The sequence below is a fragment of the Ornithodoros turicata genome, chromosome 9 (assembly GCF_037126465.1).
Source record: "Ornithodoros turicata isolate Travis chromosome 9, ASM3712646v1, whole genome shotgun sequence".
Lineage (NCBI taxonomy): Eukaryota > Metazoa > Arthropoda > Arachnida > Ixodida > Argasidae > Ornithodoros > Ornithodoros turicata.
Window position 1 is genome coordinate 9,154,629 of NC_088209.1, and position 17,220 is coordinate 9,171,848.

Here is a 17,220-nt window from a genome sequence, read left to right on the forward strand (position 1 = left end):
GCAAGCGTGCACGAAAACAGAGCCTTACTCGTTTTTGAAAAGAAAATTGGGTTTACGCGTTTTCTGAGTGAGTGTGTGTACGACACACGTGTCACAGACTATAGGACTGGGGATAATTCTGACGTTCTTTAACCCGCGAGAAATCTCTCAGGTTTTGCTTCCCCACATTGCTATCGGCATCGCTCGGGAACGAGCCAGCGATTTGGGTAGCCTCCAAATCAACTTTAAAGCGCTAACCGCATACGACGATTTCTCGACGGAAAATCGGCCAACTTGCCCACCGGCACGACAACTAGACGGAGAAACGGCGGAACGAACCGCATGCACAGATTTCCACTGTGGCGGGCGTTTCGCTACTCCGTGTTAAATTTTGACTTCAAATTAACTGATAAATATTTTGCTACAAAAAGAAAAGTTATAGTGCCACACGGAAGAAGTTCTTGCGCTCAAAACATATTCGCATAGCAAGCGCCGCAAAAGCGCCCTCAGACAGCAGCGGGCTAGCGACAGCATGCTTCCCAGTTCCCAGGTTGATCATGCGGGCATCCGAAATGCCCGCCACATCACGTCGTGGAACGATAGCGCATGGAGCGGTCCTATCGGCTGCCGTCGAGCGGCCACTTCCGCTCTTCGCCGGATTTTTCTGTCAACCGCTGTCGTCGAGAAATTGGTGAAGTTCCCATTGCTCGCGTCGGCTCACCGGAAAAACGGTGACGGCGGCCGTTTTTCCATCGAGAATTCGGCGTATGCGGTTAGCGCTTTACGCAAACTTGCCGTTGTGCGACGAATCGATTCCAAACGAGACGGCATAATGAACCAAGGATGTGACTCACCCAATTGTGTGCTGCAAAAGACGATAAAAACCACGCTGAGTGGATAAAGGTTCCTCATGTCTCTGCAGAGGGGATAACGTCAGGTCTCGTTGATGAGCAGGTTCCGGGGAATGAGGCGGAGTCTGCGGGGAACAGATCAATCACTCAACGAGGGTCGCATACGCACAGGTTTTACACTTTGAGGACAAGCCTGTACATACATCCCACCACCGTTACGACTATGCCCTACATTCGTTGCTGCGCACCAGTCTCGCGTATTACTTGCAACGGCGAGCGTCGGCTGATGACAGAGCGGCATGCGTTGCGGGTAACCTGTTCGATTATCCATGTAGCGTACTCATGGTTTGTTTTCCTTTCTATACTGCGCTAACAGCCGACGGCTCGGAACAGAACGATAGCCTGTTTCGGAGAATTCGTATTCGCTAACGAGTTTCGGCGCGCTTACCCGGAAGCGCGTTTTGCTACGGGGGGGATATGTTTATTAAGAAAAAAAGAAAGGAAAGGTTAGCCAGGCAAAGAGCCGGCTTGCTATTCCGAAAAAAAAGGGGGAAGGGGCAAACGAAAAAGAAAAGGAAGGAAAAAGAAAAAGGGGGATCGAAACAGAGGAAAGAAAGAAAAACAAAAAGCAACAGAAAGAAAGGAAAGGGAAAGAAAACAAGAAACAGAACGAAAGGGAAGGAAAAAAAAAGAAACAAAAAGAAAGGAAAGGGAAAGAAAACAAGAAACAGAACGAAAGGGAAGGAAAAAAAAAGAAACAAAAAGAAAGGAAAGGGAAAGAAAACAAGAAACAAAAAGAAAGGAAAGGAAAAGAAAAGAAAAGAGAAACACAAAGAAAGAAAAGAGAAACACAAATAAAGAAAAGAGAAACACAAATAAAGAAAAGAGAAACAAAAAGAAAGAAGAGAATAAACACTAGCACAACGTTACAGGCAGTTCACGAGTCCTGAGACTCGGAGAAAACCGAGGAGAGCGGCAGTGACAGCCCACTGCTACGGGGGCTATTCAGCTGTCGCTGCAATTTAGGTTGCGCGCGCACACTTTCTTAAATGACGCGCGGCGAGATTTAACTTGGGATCAACCTAAAAAACGTATTGTACGTTAATGATACCGACAGGGCGGGAAACGAAGGATTTTTAAAATAATCTACGTACACTCGGGGGGATCCGAAGGTATGCGCCTTATTATTGTATCTGTAATACGCTCCTGTGACTTGTGCAGGTTTTTGCAGACACAACGATCCTAGTTCCTGGAGTACCATAGCAGCATACGCGCGAAAAGCCCTTTGATCCCAGGTCATAATTCTTTATGATGGACCTCTCAATCCAACCTATCACACGACACCCCCTTTATCAAAAAATGGTTATAGAGCCGTAATTCGGGAAATGAATACACCCGTACTGTGGTTTTCTATTTCATACGTTGCGCATCGCATTCGGTTGTGCTATATAGCGCGACGTGTTGTAATTTCACGATTTAGTCTCCTACTCGAGTACATCATTCTGGTGTCAACTTGTAGCGGTACGAAAAAATGATTTGAGAAATAAGTACGCCGCCTTCTGACAAATGCGTTCCGAAAATCAAACAAGCAGAAATACAACAATAAGGAATTGACACCCTCGAACGCTGTATATCTGCACGTAGGAAATGTAAATAATAAAGCGTGTAATTGTGAAAGGAGAGGCCATAGACTTTTAGTGCGTCAGTGCTTTCCTCGAGTTAACAAAACTAAGAGCCAGTCGCGCATTGCGTAATGTTGCGCTTCCTTCACTTTCGCCCACGCTGTTTTAGTGAGCACAGACGCGCACTGCTGTAATGTTCCCAGTGCAATATAGGGTAGGGTACCGCACCGCCGCTGTGAAACACCCCGTCTCATCGTCATCATTTATTGTTGTTGTTGTAATGGGTCCGGCGACGGCGATAGGGGGGGGGGGGTCGGGTAAGGCGACCGCCCTTAAGCCCCGCACTCTAAGAAAAAAAGGTACGATTTTCTACCCATTTCGGTAGAGCTGCGTTGCAACCACATTTCTACTCCAACCAGTTTTAGCTTTTGGGTATAACTGCAGAGTAGAAACAAACTAGATAGTAGAATATGTCGTTCTACCAGCTTGGGTAGGAAATTCTACTATATTTTCTGTTAGAACAAACGTGAGACAGAGAAGCAAGGGAAAGGGGCGCCGCCGCTTACACCCGCGAGGGAGGAGGCGCGTGTGGATTGACACAAAATGGTGCAAGTACTGTCCTGCTGCAACTTTGGGTAGGAAATTCTACATTTTTTTTTCTTAGAGTGCGCCATTGCATAGGCCCCGCACACGAAGCCCTCAACCAGGGATTACTTTCTTTCTTTAAAATATCGGGTATGCACTTAATGGTGTGAAACAGCCTCCGCGATGTGCCTTTGCCCCGCACACCCCTAGCACCGGCCCTGCTTTAAAGACAGAATCTGATGGCAAAACTCGATCAAAGCCAGCCAACATTCGAACCGTATCGCTCCTAAGTGGGCGAGATGTGATGGGCGTACACCGATAGACGAGTTCCGAAAATCCCAGCGTGCTTAGCGCCGCTTTGAACTGTGGGAGTTTACTAATACGAAAGAAACGGGTGGCCTCCAAACTGTTCCGATTTCTCCCGTACCGGTCCACTGTCCACGACGTGTCAGGGTCAGCGAAAGCGATATGTGTGAAGGATTGTTCTTCGTTCCCCCGCTCAGCAAGCGCTCAGGATGCAACGCGTGCGCAAAGAGGACTGGGATTTTCTGAACTCGTCTATTGTGCGGCGCTTTGCGTCTAAAGTGTTACAGCTGTGGCGTACGCCATACGCGTTTTCAACAATGGGAACACAGAAAGACATCAGTCTGAGTGCAGGATGGTGATGACAGTGTAACGGAGTGGTGTTCTCTTTTTACGGTGTAGTTTGTACAGGTGGGGGCAAAAGTTTACGAAACTCGCGCGCGTCGTGCTTTCTCTTCGCTGCGACACCCTAACGGTTGCCGGAAGCACACTCTGAAAAATGAACTTCACCACATAGCACGCTCCTAGCAACCATCACCCCGAATGACAACTTTCTCGCCCTAGATTTGTTGAAAACGGGAGGAGGAGCCTATTTTGTGCCATTATGCACGACACAAAATAGGCTCCTCCACCCGTTTTCAACAAATCAGGGGCGAGAACGTTGTCATTTGGGATGGTGGTTGGCTAGGAGCGTGCTATGTGGTGAAGTTCATTTTTCAGAGTGCAGGTGAGTTCACTGTTTAGGAGGGGGGGAGGGATATATTTATTAGACGAAAAGAAAAAAAAACGGGGTAAAGGTCAGCCAAACGGGACGTCGGCTTGCTATTCCGGAAATAAATAAGTAAATAAAATTAAGAAATAAGACATAAATAAAAAGAAAAGAAAAGAATGAAAGAAAGGGGGAGGAGGGGTTGGAGCGACACGCTGTGGTAGTTGCGGTGCCGCCTGGGTGCGCCTGCACTGTTAAAACAGCACTTCACCACATAGCACGCTCCTAGCCAACCATCATTCCGAATAATATCATTCTGTGTCATGATTTGTTCAAAACAGGGGGAGGCGCATATCTGGGACAAGATAATCTGTCCCAGATAGGCGCCTCCTCTCATTTTCAACAAATCATTGCACAGAATGATATCATTCAGAATGATGGTTGGCTAGGAGCGTGCTATGTGGTGAAGTTCTGTTTTAACAGTGTGGGATGGAACCTACCGCTGTTTGTCACTAACAGCCAGTAATGGGCAGAGTATCAAGTACTCAAGTAGTACTTTAAGTACATTTCTGTGTACTTGTACTTTACTTTAAGTACATTTTGAATCGTGTACCTTGTACCGTACTTACAGTACTTTTTCCGAGTACTTTCCCATCAAGTACTCAAGTACCCAAACTTGGACTACAGACAAAAAATCACAAAGGAGTATCAAAAATGCATGAAAGGAGTATCAAAATGCAAAATGACAACAAGAAAACGAAAACACACAGATAGCGCTATCTGTGTGTTTTCGTCTTCTTGCCGTCATTTTAGCGCTTTTAGCGGGATGCAGTACCAAGAGTTCCAGTCTGACATTGCGTCAAAAAGGATTTTCGAGTGCTGTTAAAGAGCATATTTGTTGAAGAAAATTTATTGTTGAGAGGCTCAAAATGTTGAAAAAGTATAAACGCGTCTAAGATTATGTGTTATGATTACGAATGGAATGCAAAGACACGCACACATTATGACACTGCAACCGGCAGCACAATGACTTGGTCAATTGGCATTTCATTTCTCCCATATGCGGGGTTCTATGCTTTTTTTTATATAGTTTCCTTCATTTGCAATTAATAATCGTATCACAATGTGTGATTGCATTACATGATGAACACTCTGAAAGACACACATGCTTTAATTTTTACATTTCACGTTTTTTTAATTGGTCACATGGATTACATTGCTGCAGATCACAGTCGTATAAAAATGATGGCTTACATTGTCTTCATCATTCTTTACCTGGTTCATATTATCTTTTTAAACATGTTGTATTTCAAAAAGCAGCATGGAATGCCCAGAAATATATAATCTCCGTTGGCCTGTACTTTTTTCCCTCGAAATTTCCTAGCAATTTACAACAAATTGATTCCTACAAATTAAATTCGCAATGCACTTGATGAATACTTCAAGTACTTTGCCTAATACTTTGTACTTTACTTGAAATACAATTGGAATTGTGTACTTTGTGCTGTACTTGAAGTACTAATGATGCCAGGTACTTGGTACTTTACTTCAGGTATAATTTTGAGGTACTTTGCCCATCACTGCCAACAGCACACCCTTCCACCCCTCCGAAACAGTGAACTCACACGCTTCCGACGGTCGCTAGAGTGCCGTACCGACGAAAACGTACGCCGCTCGCCGTGTTCCGTAAACTTTTGTCCCAACCTGTGCCACTCCTCAGGCAATGGAGACAGGTGAGAGAAGAAAAGTGCAAACTGGGTAGAAACATTTACCCGGTAGGGTTTCATACAGAAGCAATCAATCGAGCGCAAAGTGCGACGACGGCCCACTTCAAACATGACGCACTCCTAGCCACATCGTCGATCACTCCGAATCACCTCGTTCTCTCTCCTGATTTGTTGAAAACGCCCGAGGGGCGTACGCCTCTTTGCAGTTACGCTAAACTCTTAGAAATGAACTTCACCGCATAGCAAGCTCCTAGCCAACCATCATCTCGAATAATATAATTGTCTGCCCTTATTTGTTGAAAACGGGAGGCGTACGCCTTTTTGTGACAATTATAAGCAGCATAAGTGTCACAAAAAAAAGGCGTACGTCCCCCGTTTTCAATAAATCAGGGCAGATAACGATATCATTCGAGATGATGGTTGGCTAGGAGCGTGCTATGCGGCGCAGTTCATTTCTAAAAGTGTAGCTGTAAAAAAAAAAAAAAAAAAGAGGGGGTGTCAATATCAGCTCTCCGTGTTTGCCACAAATAGCTGTTGCACCGCGATTTCCGCGAATCACAGGAGGTAGTAAATTGCCACACGGGCGGAACAAATGACATATTGACTGATACTCGACTGACTATAGGTACAATAGCATTACGGTTTCGAATGACATTATATCCACCAAGCGCATGCCATTTTGTAGTCACATTAAACGCGATGATGTCGATGCCACCCTTTTGGCGCTGTCATGCGTTCTTTTGCTTCCTTTGTCAGTGAAAATTTCAAACAACTCCGCCCAACGTGTCGTGTTGTCTTTTTTTGTTCCGTGTCTCAGGTTTTATCGTCGTTTTTATAATGTACCAGCTCGCCTGCACTTGTGCACTTCTTCCATTGATCCCCCCATTCCTTCATCAAAGAACATTCGTCTATCTCACGTTATGAAATAACCTTGTTCCGCACGGCGCAAAGTGGTTTTATGCGAGAAGTACAGACAATGAGAGTGAAAGCATCGGCATTTTATCGGCGAATGAGTTGTGGCGATCTCATTAGGTAGAAACTGTCATTCGGACGAAAGCAATTACATATCTCCATGTGACATCGCAAGGACGACGTTAAGTGGTAAGACATTAGACACTTAACGCCATAATGTCACGTGGCAGCTCTTTCCTGAAGGCGGTAAAAGTATCACGTGACAAGACTTGAAGAGCTTTGCTCACTACGAGGTCCACCCGATACAAAGTGGGTATCCTCCCAGATCATCATCAAAAGAAAAACGTACGGGGAAAATCTGACCGACGTGGAAAAAGGTGTCTTCCCAATCTACCGAATCCCAACTCCCCGAATGTATTGAAGGCCGGGAGACAGCCTTAATCCTTTGAACTCCAAATGGACTGTACCAACCGGCCGAATGACCGGCATGTCCATTCCCAATAGACCTCTCCCTGTTTGGAGACAAATGACGTCATAGTGTTCGACAGCGCCACCAATTTGGTAGACTTGAACTACGCTCGAAGCTAGGGGCGAACAAGGTCACGCCCGAAAGCCACGGTTTTGAGGAGATTACGATGGTACCTGAAAGGGACGCGACCTTCTGTCCTACTTTTCTTTCAATAGGAGGCAGCGAACAAGTGCCCATTCGTGGAACCTAGCCCTCCCCTTCCGATTTGTTTCGGTTTCAGTCTGTCTACCAAAGTCATGATGACGTTTCTCGGGTAGAGGTCTATCCGCTGAATTTACCTCGCTACCTTGGCTTAGTGACTAAGATAATCGAAACTGGGAGGTGACACGGCTGCCTTGGGTATTTACGCTGGGTTCTCCTCAGCTGTCGGTAAGGTTCCCTATGAAGTTGGCCCAGGAGGTACAGTCCTCCCAGGGCAACGTGCCTTCCGCAACACCGGAAAGTAGGTCGGTTGGCCAAGCAAGCAAGGAGGTCGCCTATTCGATTGTTCGTGGAATGTTGTGTTCTTCCTACGATGATGGCGTTTCAAGCCGAAACTGGGAGATGACACCGATTCAACTATCTGGGTGTTTTCGCCGGGTTTTCCTCAGACGCTTTAAGACAAATGTTGCCACAGTTCCCTGTGAAGTCTGCCCAGGACGCACAATACCCCTGAGGTTAACGTGACGTTGCCCGCCTGAGCGTGGCCGACTACGGCAAGCAGTTCCGTCGCCGCAACTAGCACCTACGTTCCTCTCACATGGAGTGCTTTCATTACCTTCATTCATTGGTTAATAATTGGCCTTGAAATCATCCTCATATCCAGTCACAAGGTTGCGACAGGATCTCTCACGATAGTCACGCAGAGCTCGCAGGTGCTAAGTGCATAGACCAATACGAGCCGTAATCAAATATCTGGTTTAAAAAACAACACTTAAAGCTTAATAGTTTAGAGTGTATCGCAATGAAATGGACACTGGAGAGATTTATTTTCTTACTCTAAATTATGAAATTACGAAACAACGCGCGTATTGTTAATGAAAGAATGATAAAAATACATGCGAGATGGTGGCAAGGATACAATACGAAAAAAACATTAGACCAGGAAACGTTAAGATATCACACAGAAACAAGAAACACATATGTGAAGTTTGATACGGAGACGATCCCTTACTCTTGCTGTGGATAAATTTGTCGTCTGTCTATTCGACAGATCTACTCCTAATTATTTATCATGTTTGTGCGCTCCTTCGCTACGTTTCCTAGTCTATTGTAATTTACTATATACAACGACAATATCTGTTGCATCGTTTTATAGCCAGCTAGCTGCAGTGTGCCATGTGCGTTGCGTCATTTTTCAACACCATGTGTAGTTCTCCGTCTATATAGTCCACTCAGTGATGGTTGATTGCTTGATTGATTGATGGATTGGTAAAAGAAAAACGGAGATGATTCAGCTGGAGCCATTGGACATTTCCTCATCGTGCAAGATGTCCGCTCCCGCAGCTTTCCTATTTAGATCATTTTTCGCCATACCGAAACCGCCGAAGAGCTCATGCATCCTTTCCCAGCTAGCCGAAAGGCGTTGACTTTCCCTTCACAGATAATCTGCCCTGATTTGTTGAAAACGAGAGGCGTGCGCCTTTTTGTGATCCTTATGCTGTTCATAATTATCGCAAAAAAGGCGTACGCCCCCCCCCCCCCGATGTTTGGAATTCTGGACAAACAACCGGCACGGATATATTCTTAGAGTGTACACTCTTAGAAATGATGGTGGTGGTGGTGGTGATGGTGAAAGGGCTTGCCGTTGTCGGCCTCACGTATGTGGGCGACGTCACGACTGAGGCCCTGGGGAAATGTGCGTCCTGGGCCGACTTCTACACTGTTAAAACAGAACTTCACCACATAGCACGCTCCCAGCCAACCATCATTCCGAAGTATATCATTCTGTGCATTGATTTGTTGAAATTGGGAGGAGGCGCCTATCTGGGACAGATTATCTTGTCCCAGATAGGCGCCTCCCTCCTGTTTTGAACAAATCGTGACACAGAATGATATCATTCGGTATGATGGTTGGCTAGGAGCGTGCTATGTGGTGAAGTTCTGTTTTAACAGTGTAGGGGAACTGTGCCGACATATGTCTGAAAGCGTCTGAGGAAAACCCAGGAAAAGAAATGAACTTCACCGCATAGCACGCTCCTAGCCAACCATCATCTCGAATGATATCGTTATCTGCCCTGATTTGCTGAAAACGGGAGGCGTACGCCATTTTTGTGACAATTATGAACCGCATAAGTGTCACAAAAAAGGCGTACGCCTACCGTTTTGAACAAATCAAGGCACATAGCGATATCATTCGAGATGATGGTTGGCTAGGAGCGTGCTATGCGGTGAAGTTCATTTTTAAGAGTGTAGCATTAATGCACCGCATCTTCCAGCATTGTAGGCTACGAGGAGCAAGTTTATCTCTATGCTTCGATAATCGTCTCAAGCCGGAGAAGGTTGTATAAAGCACGGGGTTTTCTCCGCCTGCTGGTCCATTGCGCGGCGAGGGTAAACTTAGAAAGGATTAAATCTTGTCGTCTCTGGAATAAGAGTACCTTTCTGGCAGCGCAGCTCTTCTAATCACTGAGAGAGCATCTGCTTGGTGGTCGCCCACTTCTATCGATTACTTTTTGGATTAATCGATGCTCGTTCCATTACAACCGGGCAAAAAGGCACCGACTGATTCGCTTTCGACGCGGGATATACCTGGCTCTTTTTGTGCCCTTCCTCGCCAATGGCTACCGGAAGTTCTAGCGGTATACGTCATTTATTCGACACCGACCGCGTCAGTTTGCTTATTTTTGGTGCAAAATATGCGCATTTATGTTTCGCGGTGCTAACAACAAACCAAAAAGAGACAAACAAAACATACATGGTGGCGAAAACTGCGCATGGCTGCTCTAATTAATGCTTGTAACGTGCGTAACCATTTCAAAACCCAATTGCCCCCGATTATTTCCTGCCGAATCGATTTAGGACCATTTGTGTCAAACCAGATCTCTCCCCCAATTCCAATCACGTAACAGACTGTTTTACCATGTATCACGGGCACCAGTTAGTTCTAGCGATCTATATACGAATGCGTGATGTCGATAGTTGTTGAGTGCAACAATAAGTATGCAAAACACATTTGATGTAACAACATGTGCTGCTGGTCCCTATTAAATGGCGAGGTATGTGCCCCCCCCCCTCTCGTATGTTTCACCAACATATATGCAATTTACCCGCGGACGGCTTGCTGGACAGAAAGCAACACGTATGTAAGTCCGTCGAACACAAACGTCGGGGGGCGCCCGAACTTCGCAGAGACCAGAAAACACACGACCACTTCGTAGCTTTGAAATGAGACGACTATTTTATTTACAAAAAGAAGGGACAGACAGAGGCACCAGAAACAGTGACCAGATGCGCCTCTCGGAAGACGTTGCTTTGGGTATCAGGTTACACTGACCCACTCGGGGACGTTCCAACGAGGGGTGCAGGTGCAGTGCCCCATAAATAACATGAACTGGTTGACAAGCCCCCGTGGCTCACATGAACAGTCGAAAAAAAAAAAAAAACAGTTGACTGGCATCGTCAACAACATTCTCCATTACGTTATTACACGTTGTGATATTCGCCACACGTAACAACCGGATCACCTACCCGAATGTTTCGGTAGCATCCAATTTCACTTGGAATTACAGATTGAAATATAGCAAAATATAGAAGTTATATTGAAATATAGCTTTTTTCCCTCCCCGACACCGGTTAAGGCATTTCGCTCGAAAAAGTCAGACCGTAATCACGAAGCTCCCCCATCAGGTTGCCCGCGCATGTGCGCTATTTTATCGGATTACGTTTTCCAAGTTCCATCGAAACAGGTGCTTTCCTGCATGTAGAAATGGGTGGCTGCGATGCACGTTCTATAAGACACCGCGGAAAATCTCCTCCTCGCCGCCAGAAATCGATATCGCCAATGTCGTCGGGGAGAAAGTGTTCCTTCCCGGATCATATTCCGCCATGGAAACAGTTTGCTCTTCGGGTTGGTGCTCGTTCGAGACATGAGTTACAAAGGGGGGATTGCTATCGCATCGTCACGGCCAGCGTATTGGAAGGTCTGCTGCGATGCGAACACAGACGACAGTCATACAAAGTGATATGGGCTCCAATTTTTTTGATGCGACACAAATTCCTCAAGTTTGCACGACACTTAGAGAAGGTAATGGTGAAGCACAGGAACCGTCGGCACACAAGACGAAATGGGAAGACGAATGGAACTTGCTCTTTTCTTTCAAGTTTAAAGTCTCTCTACCTTATCACTAGGGTACCGCATTTTCGGTTTTAATCGGAAAACAACCAAAAACATACGCCAGGTAAGTTTACCTTCATTTGGTTTTAATCCAAAAATAAAAATCATCGAATACAGAGGGACATTCCAGGAATAATGACAGAAAAAAAAAAAAAATTGCAGCACATGCACAAGCAAGTTGTCGATGCAGATTATAAAACCGTACAGAAATATACGATGGTCGTGAAAGATGTCCGTTTACGTTTTCGTTAGCCGTAAAACGCCACCGCAGCTACGTCGTGCGGAAATTACATTGGATTTCTATTCGCCGATAACTGTCAGGTAAACCACGTACACGCTAGGAAAAAACATCGAAAAACGCCGATTTCGTGGAAATCAATAACGCCGAAAAACATACGCTCGGAATCAGCCCAAAAATAAAAATCGAAAACGCGGAACCCTATACTTATCACTTCACTCGTGAGGGTAAAAGACGCTTCACTTATGCGTCTATCTTTTCCCAATTTTTCTATTAAGATACAGCTTCGTATCCCTGTTAATCCTTGTTTTCAAATGACATTTCATCTCCGTTTTATCGTGTCGTTCCGATTCTCGTCGTCCGTGTTCGCCTCACTTCAGGTTTCGTGCGAAGTCATGTACTTACTGTCCCATTGTGCAATTTTGGAACGTCCTCTTTATTATGCCAAGGGCGCATAAAAACGCGAACATCATGGAGTACATTGAGAAAACAGTTCAGTTCTGACTGCATTCCCCTACGGAGGGTCAGTTACACATGAGGGAAAACAGGGTAACGTTAACTGCAGATAGTGCATCATGAACTCGAAAAAAAACAACAAAAATGCTATGGTTCCCAAGCACATCAGTTGATGAAAAAACAGCGAGTGCGCGTGGCGGTCACGTTGACGATTGATTGATTGATTGATTTGATTGATTGATGGCGGTCACGTTGACGAAAGCGCAATGTCGGCGCAGTGTAGTATGGAAGCACACTTGGGGCTTAATCGCTTCATCGTCGTTACGGTCGTTGCAAGCTAACGAGTGGCGGGAAATTCAAAAAGGTTGGCACGTGACACATTGCATGTGACGTGTACCACGGCCTTCACGTATCGCGCGAAGAGCGCCGTGCACGTGTTTTATCACGTGCCCACCTTTTTCAATTTGCCGCCCGTCTTTTTGAATTTCCCGCCACTCGTTAGCTTGTAACGACCGTAACGACGATGAAGCGATTAAGCCCCCAGATCGGCTATCAGACAGGTGTGAGTTTGATTCCTGCGACCGGTACTCGCTCATTTCAGCTTGAAAAAAATTAAGGTAAGAGAGATAACGCTTTTAAGCGTGAAATATCGAAAATATTGTCACGTTTACATCGATTGGTAGCATTATAGAGTTACGTGAAACCGTAAGCAAGTTGACAATGATACGTTAACGAATCAGTCCATTTTAAAATACGCGTTCTTTTGTTAGATGGGTAGAAATCCAGCGAACCGGTAGAGATGTAGGAAGGGAGTTGCCTCAGGACAGAAGCCGCCGGTATTTCGAACAGAGACTGTTCTTCTTCTGGGCACCGTCCTCATCATTGGCATGGTATTTAAAGGGTTAGGTGTGACGTGTTTAAAGATTCATGCGAATTGTCGGTCAATAGCCCTAGGGAAAGACAGGATCCGTACGGACTTCTACGGCCGGAGTGAATGGCTGCTTTGCACACTCTAACAAAGCAGCCATTCACTCCGGCCGTAGAAGCCCGTACGGACCCTTTCTTCCCTCCGGGCTGTTGACCCACAATTCGCATGAACCTTTAAACACGTCACACCTAACCCTTTAAATACCATGCCAATGATGAGGACGGTGCCCAGAAGAAGAACAGTCTCTGTTCGAAATATCGACGGCTTCTGTCTTGAGGCAACTCCCTTCCTGCGTTCTTTTTTTGTTTGTTTCGACGACACTGTTGCTCTGCACGTCATGTTTTTTTTTAGGGACAATACCGGTGTAGAGACATCCCAATATGCTAAAACTTGCCATTTTTTCATACCTAAACCGCTTCACAAATACTCCGGGCACACTGTCGACCATCGTACCGAATATTACCGTTCGCTGGTCCGATTTATTGGAAGCATGAGGCGTGTGCCTTGTTTGGACAATTTACATTCGGCATTTATCAAGAGAGAGGTGGTGGTGGTGGTGCAAATGGCGAAAAGGCTCGCCGTTATCGACCTCACGGAGGTGGGAAACGTCACGAGTGACGGCCCTGGGAAATGTGCGTCGTGGGCCGACTTCTAAGGGAACTGTGCCGACACATGTCTGAAAGCGTCTGAGAAAAACCCAGGAAAAACCGCAGACAGCACAGCCCTCACCCAGAGAGAGAGAGAGAAATACATGATGACGATGATATGAGGATAACTTCCGCTCATTGAGCAGTACCCCATTGTTATTGGGGGAAAATGAGGGGATGGTGATGAGGATGACGCTGACGACGCTGAAAGGGGTATTAGAAGGAGTCGATCAGGCCGGTACAGTTTCCAGGAATTTGATGAAGGGTCGCAAGACGGACGTCTGCTTTCGTTTGTCCCACGCTCCCAAAATCAATCCGCGCAAAGTAGTTCGCCAACAAGTGACGCTCCCTCCTGTAAGTGGCACGTGCGATGATCACATGGTTCGCGGTCGCTTGCACAGGGGGCTACTGGCACACCCTATCTTGTAACAGAGAGAGAGAGATAGAGAGAGAGGTGGGACTTACACATCCTGTTTTCAACCAATCGGGAGAGAGAACGATATCAGTCTGTCGAACGTTTGGCTCTTGATAGCGTTAGGTGGCGAAATTATGCGTAAACATTGTGATTTCAAAAAATAAAGTATTCATGTCCTTCGCTCGTGGACGGAGACAATGACACCATTCTCGTAAAGATAGCTTTTAACGTCATGGAGTACATTTATGCGCTACCCATGTTCTGGAAACGCAGCTCCAATTCGCCGACAGCGTTGCGAACGGCAGATTTTGGACGTTGTCTATGATTAACGTAAATCAGCTAACGCTGTCGCATACAATCTTACGATGGCCACAGTGCCCGCGCAAAATATTTACATCAAATGGGAATCCAATCAATTATTTACAAATGACTTTTTTTCTTCAACCGGCGTTTTCTCCGCCATGAAGTCATGGCCTGTAGCCTCCGATTGGCAATCAAGCTATGGTGAAGCCAACTATTGGGAACAGAGCTCATTCACGTCCGCCAGGGCGCAGTATGTAATGCCTACGTAACCAGGTCTGAACGTGCGGTTCGTTCTTCCTGTTCATCTATAGAAAACTATGAGAGTTTGCACGGATAAATTTTGCATTATGAGTCTACTTGTAACTTACAGTCCATGAGGGCTGTACTCGAGCCTAAAGTCAGCTCTTCGTGAGTGTCATTCTCATCTTTCTGCGCGTATTGAACATCCAGGTATCGTGTCAGGGCACATTGAATCCAATGCAGGTGACGCATCTTCAATGGACTTTACCCAAGCGGCACAATGTACTGAAAGTCGAGTGCAATAGGGGTGGACGGGTAGGTGGAAGACCTTGAACCGACTCTTGAAACTACGGGACACCGATAAGACATATACCGTCCACCCTTATTGCACTCGACTTTCAGTATACATTGTGCTGCTTGGGTAATGATCGCTGAATGACGTACGTGTGACAGTCTGGCTATTACGTACTATACGACGCTACCGTGTCAAGGACGAATATGAGATTTCAAGAAGCAGAGACAGCTCCATCAGCGCGTTTCCATTGCGGACTGTGGCGGATTGCGCAGTCAACAATATGCACTCTCGCGCAAGGACGATATCCGTTCCGTAGCTGAACCCTAGCACGCGCGAATTCTGCTCACTTCTCTCGAAACCTCTTAACTGCTTCAAGAAGCCCTCAAAACGAATGAGTCAGGTTGATGTCACTCGCTGTGACGCACACAGGAAGCCTCACAGTGTCGGTATAGAGGAACAATTTTCCAGTGATGGCCAGTAGTTAACTACATGTAGTTAAACTACTAGTTAAACTACCTGATTGTAGTTAAAAAGTAGTTATCAACTACTTGCAGAAATGTAGTGTGCAACTACTAGTTAAATTACTATTTTGAGTAGTTAACTACAGTAGTTAGGTTACTGCAGGCGCCAACTACTCTTACTTCCGATTTTGCCGCAAGCTTTACTGCACGATTGTGCTTCCGCCTTTTACCTTGAGCTACACGTTTGATGAGAATGGAGGTGCAGAGCAATGCGCTGTATGCGCTGTATGTAGCAATGCGTAATGTAATGCGCTGTATGTAGCAATGCGCTTGTGCTGTACATGCACACGAAATCTTCACATTCATCACTGCCTGTGATTCATATTTAGGTGTTCAAGAACACTATAGAACGGAACATGAAAGAACTGATGTTCTGAGGACTGATGTTCTGACTTTCACCTTTCATCACTATAGAATGGGATTCGTGTTGATAGACAACGTTGAGTAGTTAGAGATGTAGTTAAACTACATTGCAATAGTTAAAGAAGTAGTTTTAACTATCTCACCTGAATAGTAGTTGAACTACTAGTTAAACTACTCCATTGCGAAGTAGTTAGTAGTTATAGTTAAACTACTGTAGAAGTTGTTAGTGGCCATCACTGCAATTTTCAGTGGTGCTAGTGGTGGGTGCACGCTATTTCCGAGCGCTCTCCCTGCCGCGCATGACGCTAGGGGACAATGATGCGTCCTGGGCCGACTTCGTAGGGAATTGTGCCGGGACTTGTCTTAAGGGGGAATCACTTCTTCAGAAATCTATGGGTGATTTTCGTTCGCACATGACACGTGAGCGCTCTAAACTATCATCATAAGATTGGCACTGGCGTGGTGTCTTAGCTTTTCTCTAGTCAATGACGTATTTTTTTTTTTAGAGGACAAGGTTTAGCCGTTGATTTTTAATAAATGAAAGTTTGGTGCGTCTCGAACATGCGCTGCCATCTTGATAGAGTGTCGCACACTGAAATATTTGCGAATTCGGTCTCAATAGGAATCGACGGACAGTTCTGGAATTCCACAAAATGTGTCATTGGCGAGGGCAAAGCAAGGAGAACATGCCAGTACTTCTGTTTTGACGATATTTTGCGCCGTTTCTGAACGCTGTGCGAACAAACGTTCTGACGAATGAACAAAAACGCAGAAGTGATTTTCCCCCTCAAAGCCCCCTGAGTAGATACCGAAAGGAAACACCCCGACAGCACAGCCGGCGCACGGGTTCGAACCCGGATCATCTCCCATCCCAGTGTTGGCGTGGAATAATTTATGGGCTGGAATAAATGAAATCTCGCGTGTCTCTTCCACGCTGGTCTGGTCCACAAAGGGTCTGATAGCGTCATCCCGCAGGAGGTTGGAAGAGGCCTCCTAGACCACGCCAAATACGGCTGGTTTTTTGAGGGTACGTGTTTGTGTAAGCAAAATTCTTATGGCTTCCCACGTAACGTATGTACACTCTTAAAAATGAACTTCACCACATAGCACGCTCCTAGCCAACCATCACCCCGAATGACAACGTCATCGCCGTAGATTTGCTGAAAACGTGAGGAGGAGCCTATTTTGTGCCGTGCATAATGTCACAAAACAGGCTCCTCCTCCCGTTTTCAACAAATCAGGGGCGAGAACGTTGTCATTCGGGATGGTGGTTGGCTAGGAG

At 45.8% G+C, this 17,220-nt stretch overlaps 1 protein-coding gene across 2 annotated transcripts in view; it reads right to left on the minus strand.

The window, feature by feature from the left end:
• LOC135368098 (uncharacterized) overlaps positions 1-17,220 on the minus strand; it is a 53,949-nt gene that overhangs the window by 28,222 nt on the left and 8,507 nt on the right. For both annotated transcript variants that reach the window (XM_064601173.1, XM_064601172.1), the window contains exon 2: positions 834-955. In XM_064601173.1, the coding sequence (XP_064457243.1) occupies positions 834-891 (58 nt within the window). In that variant the 5' untranslated portion in view covers positions 892-955. The remainder of the gene's footprint in view (positions 1-833; positions 956-17,220) is intronic.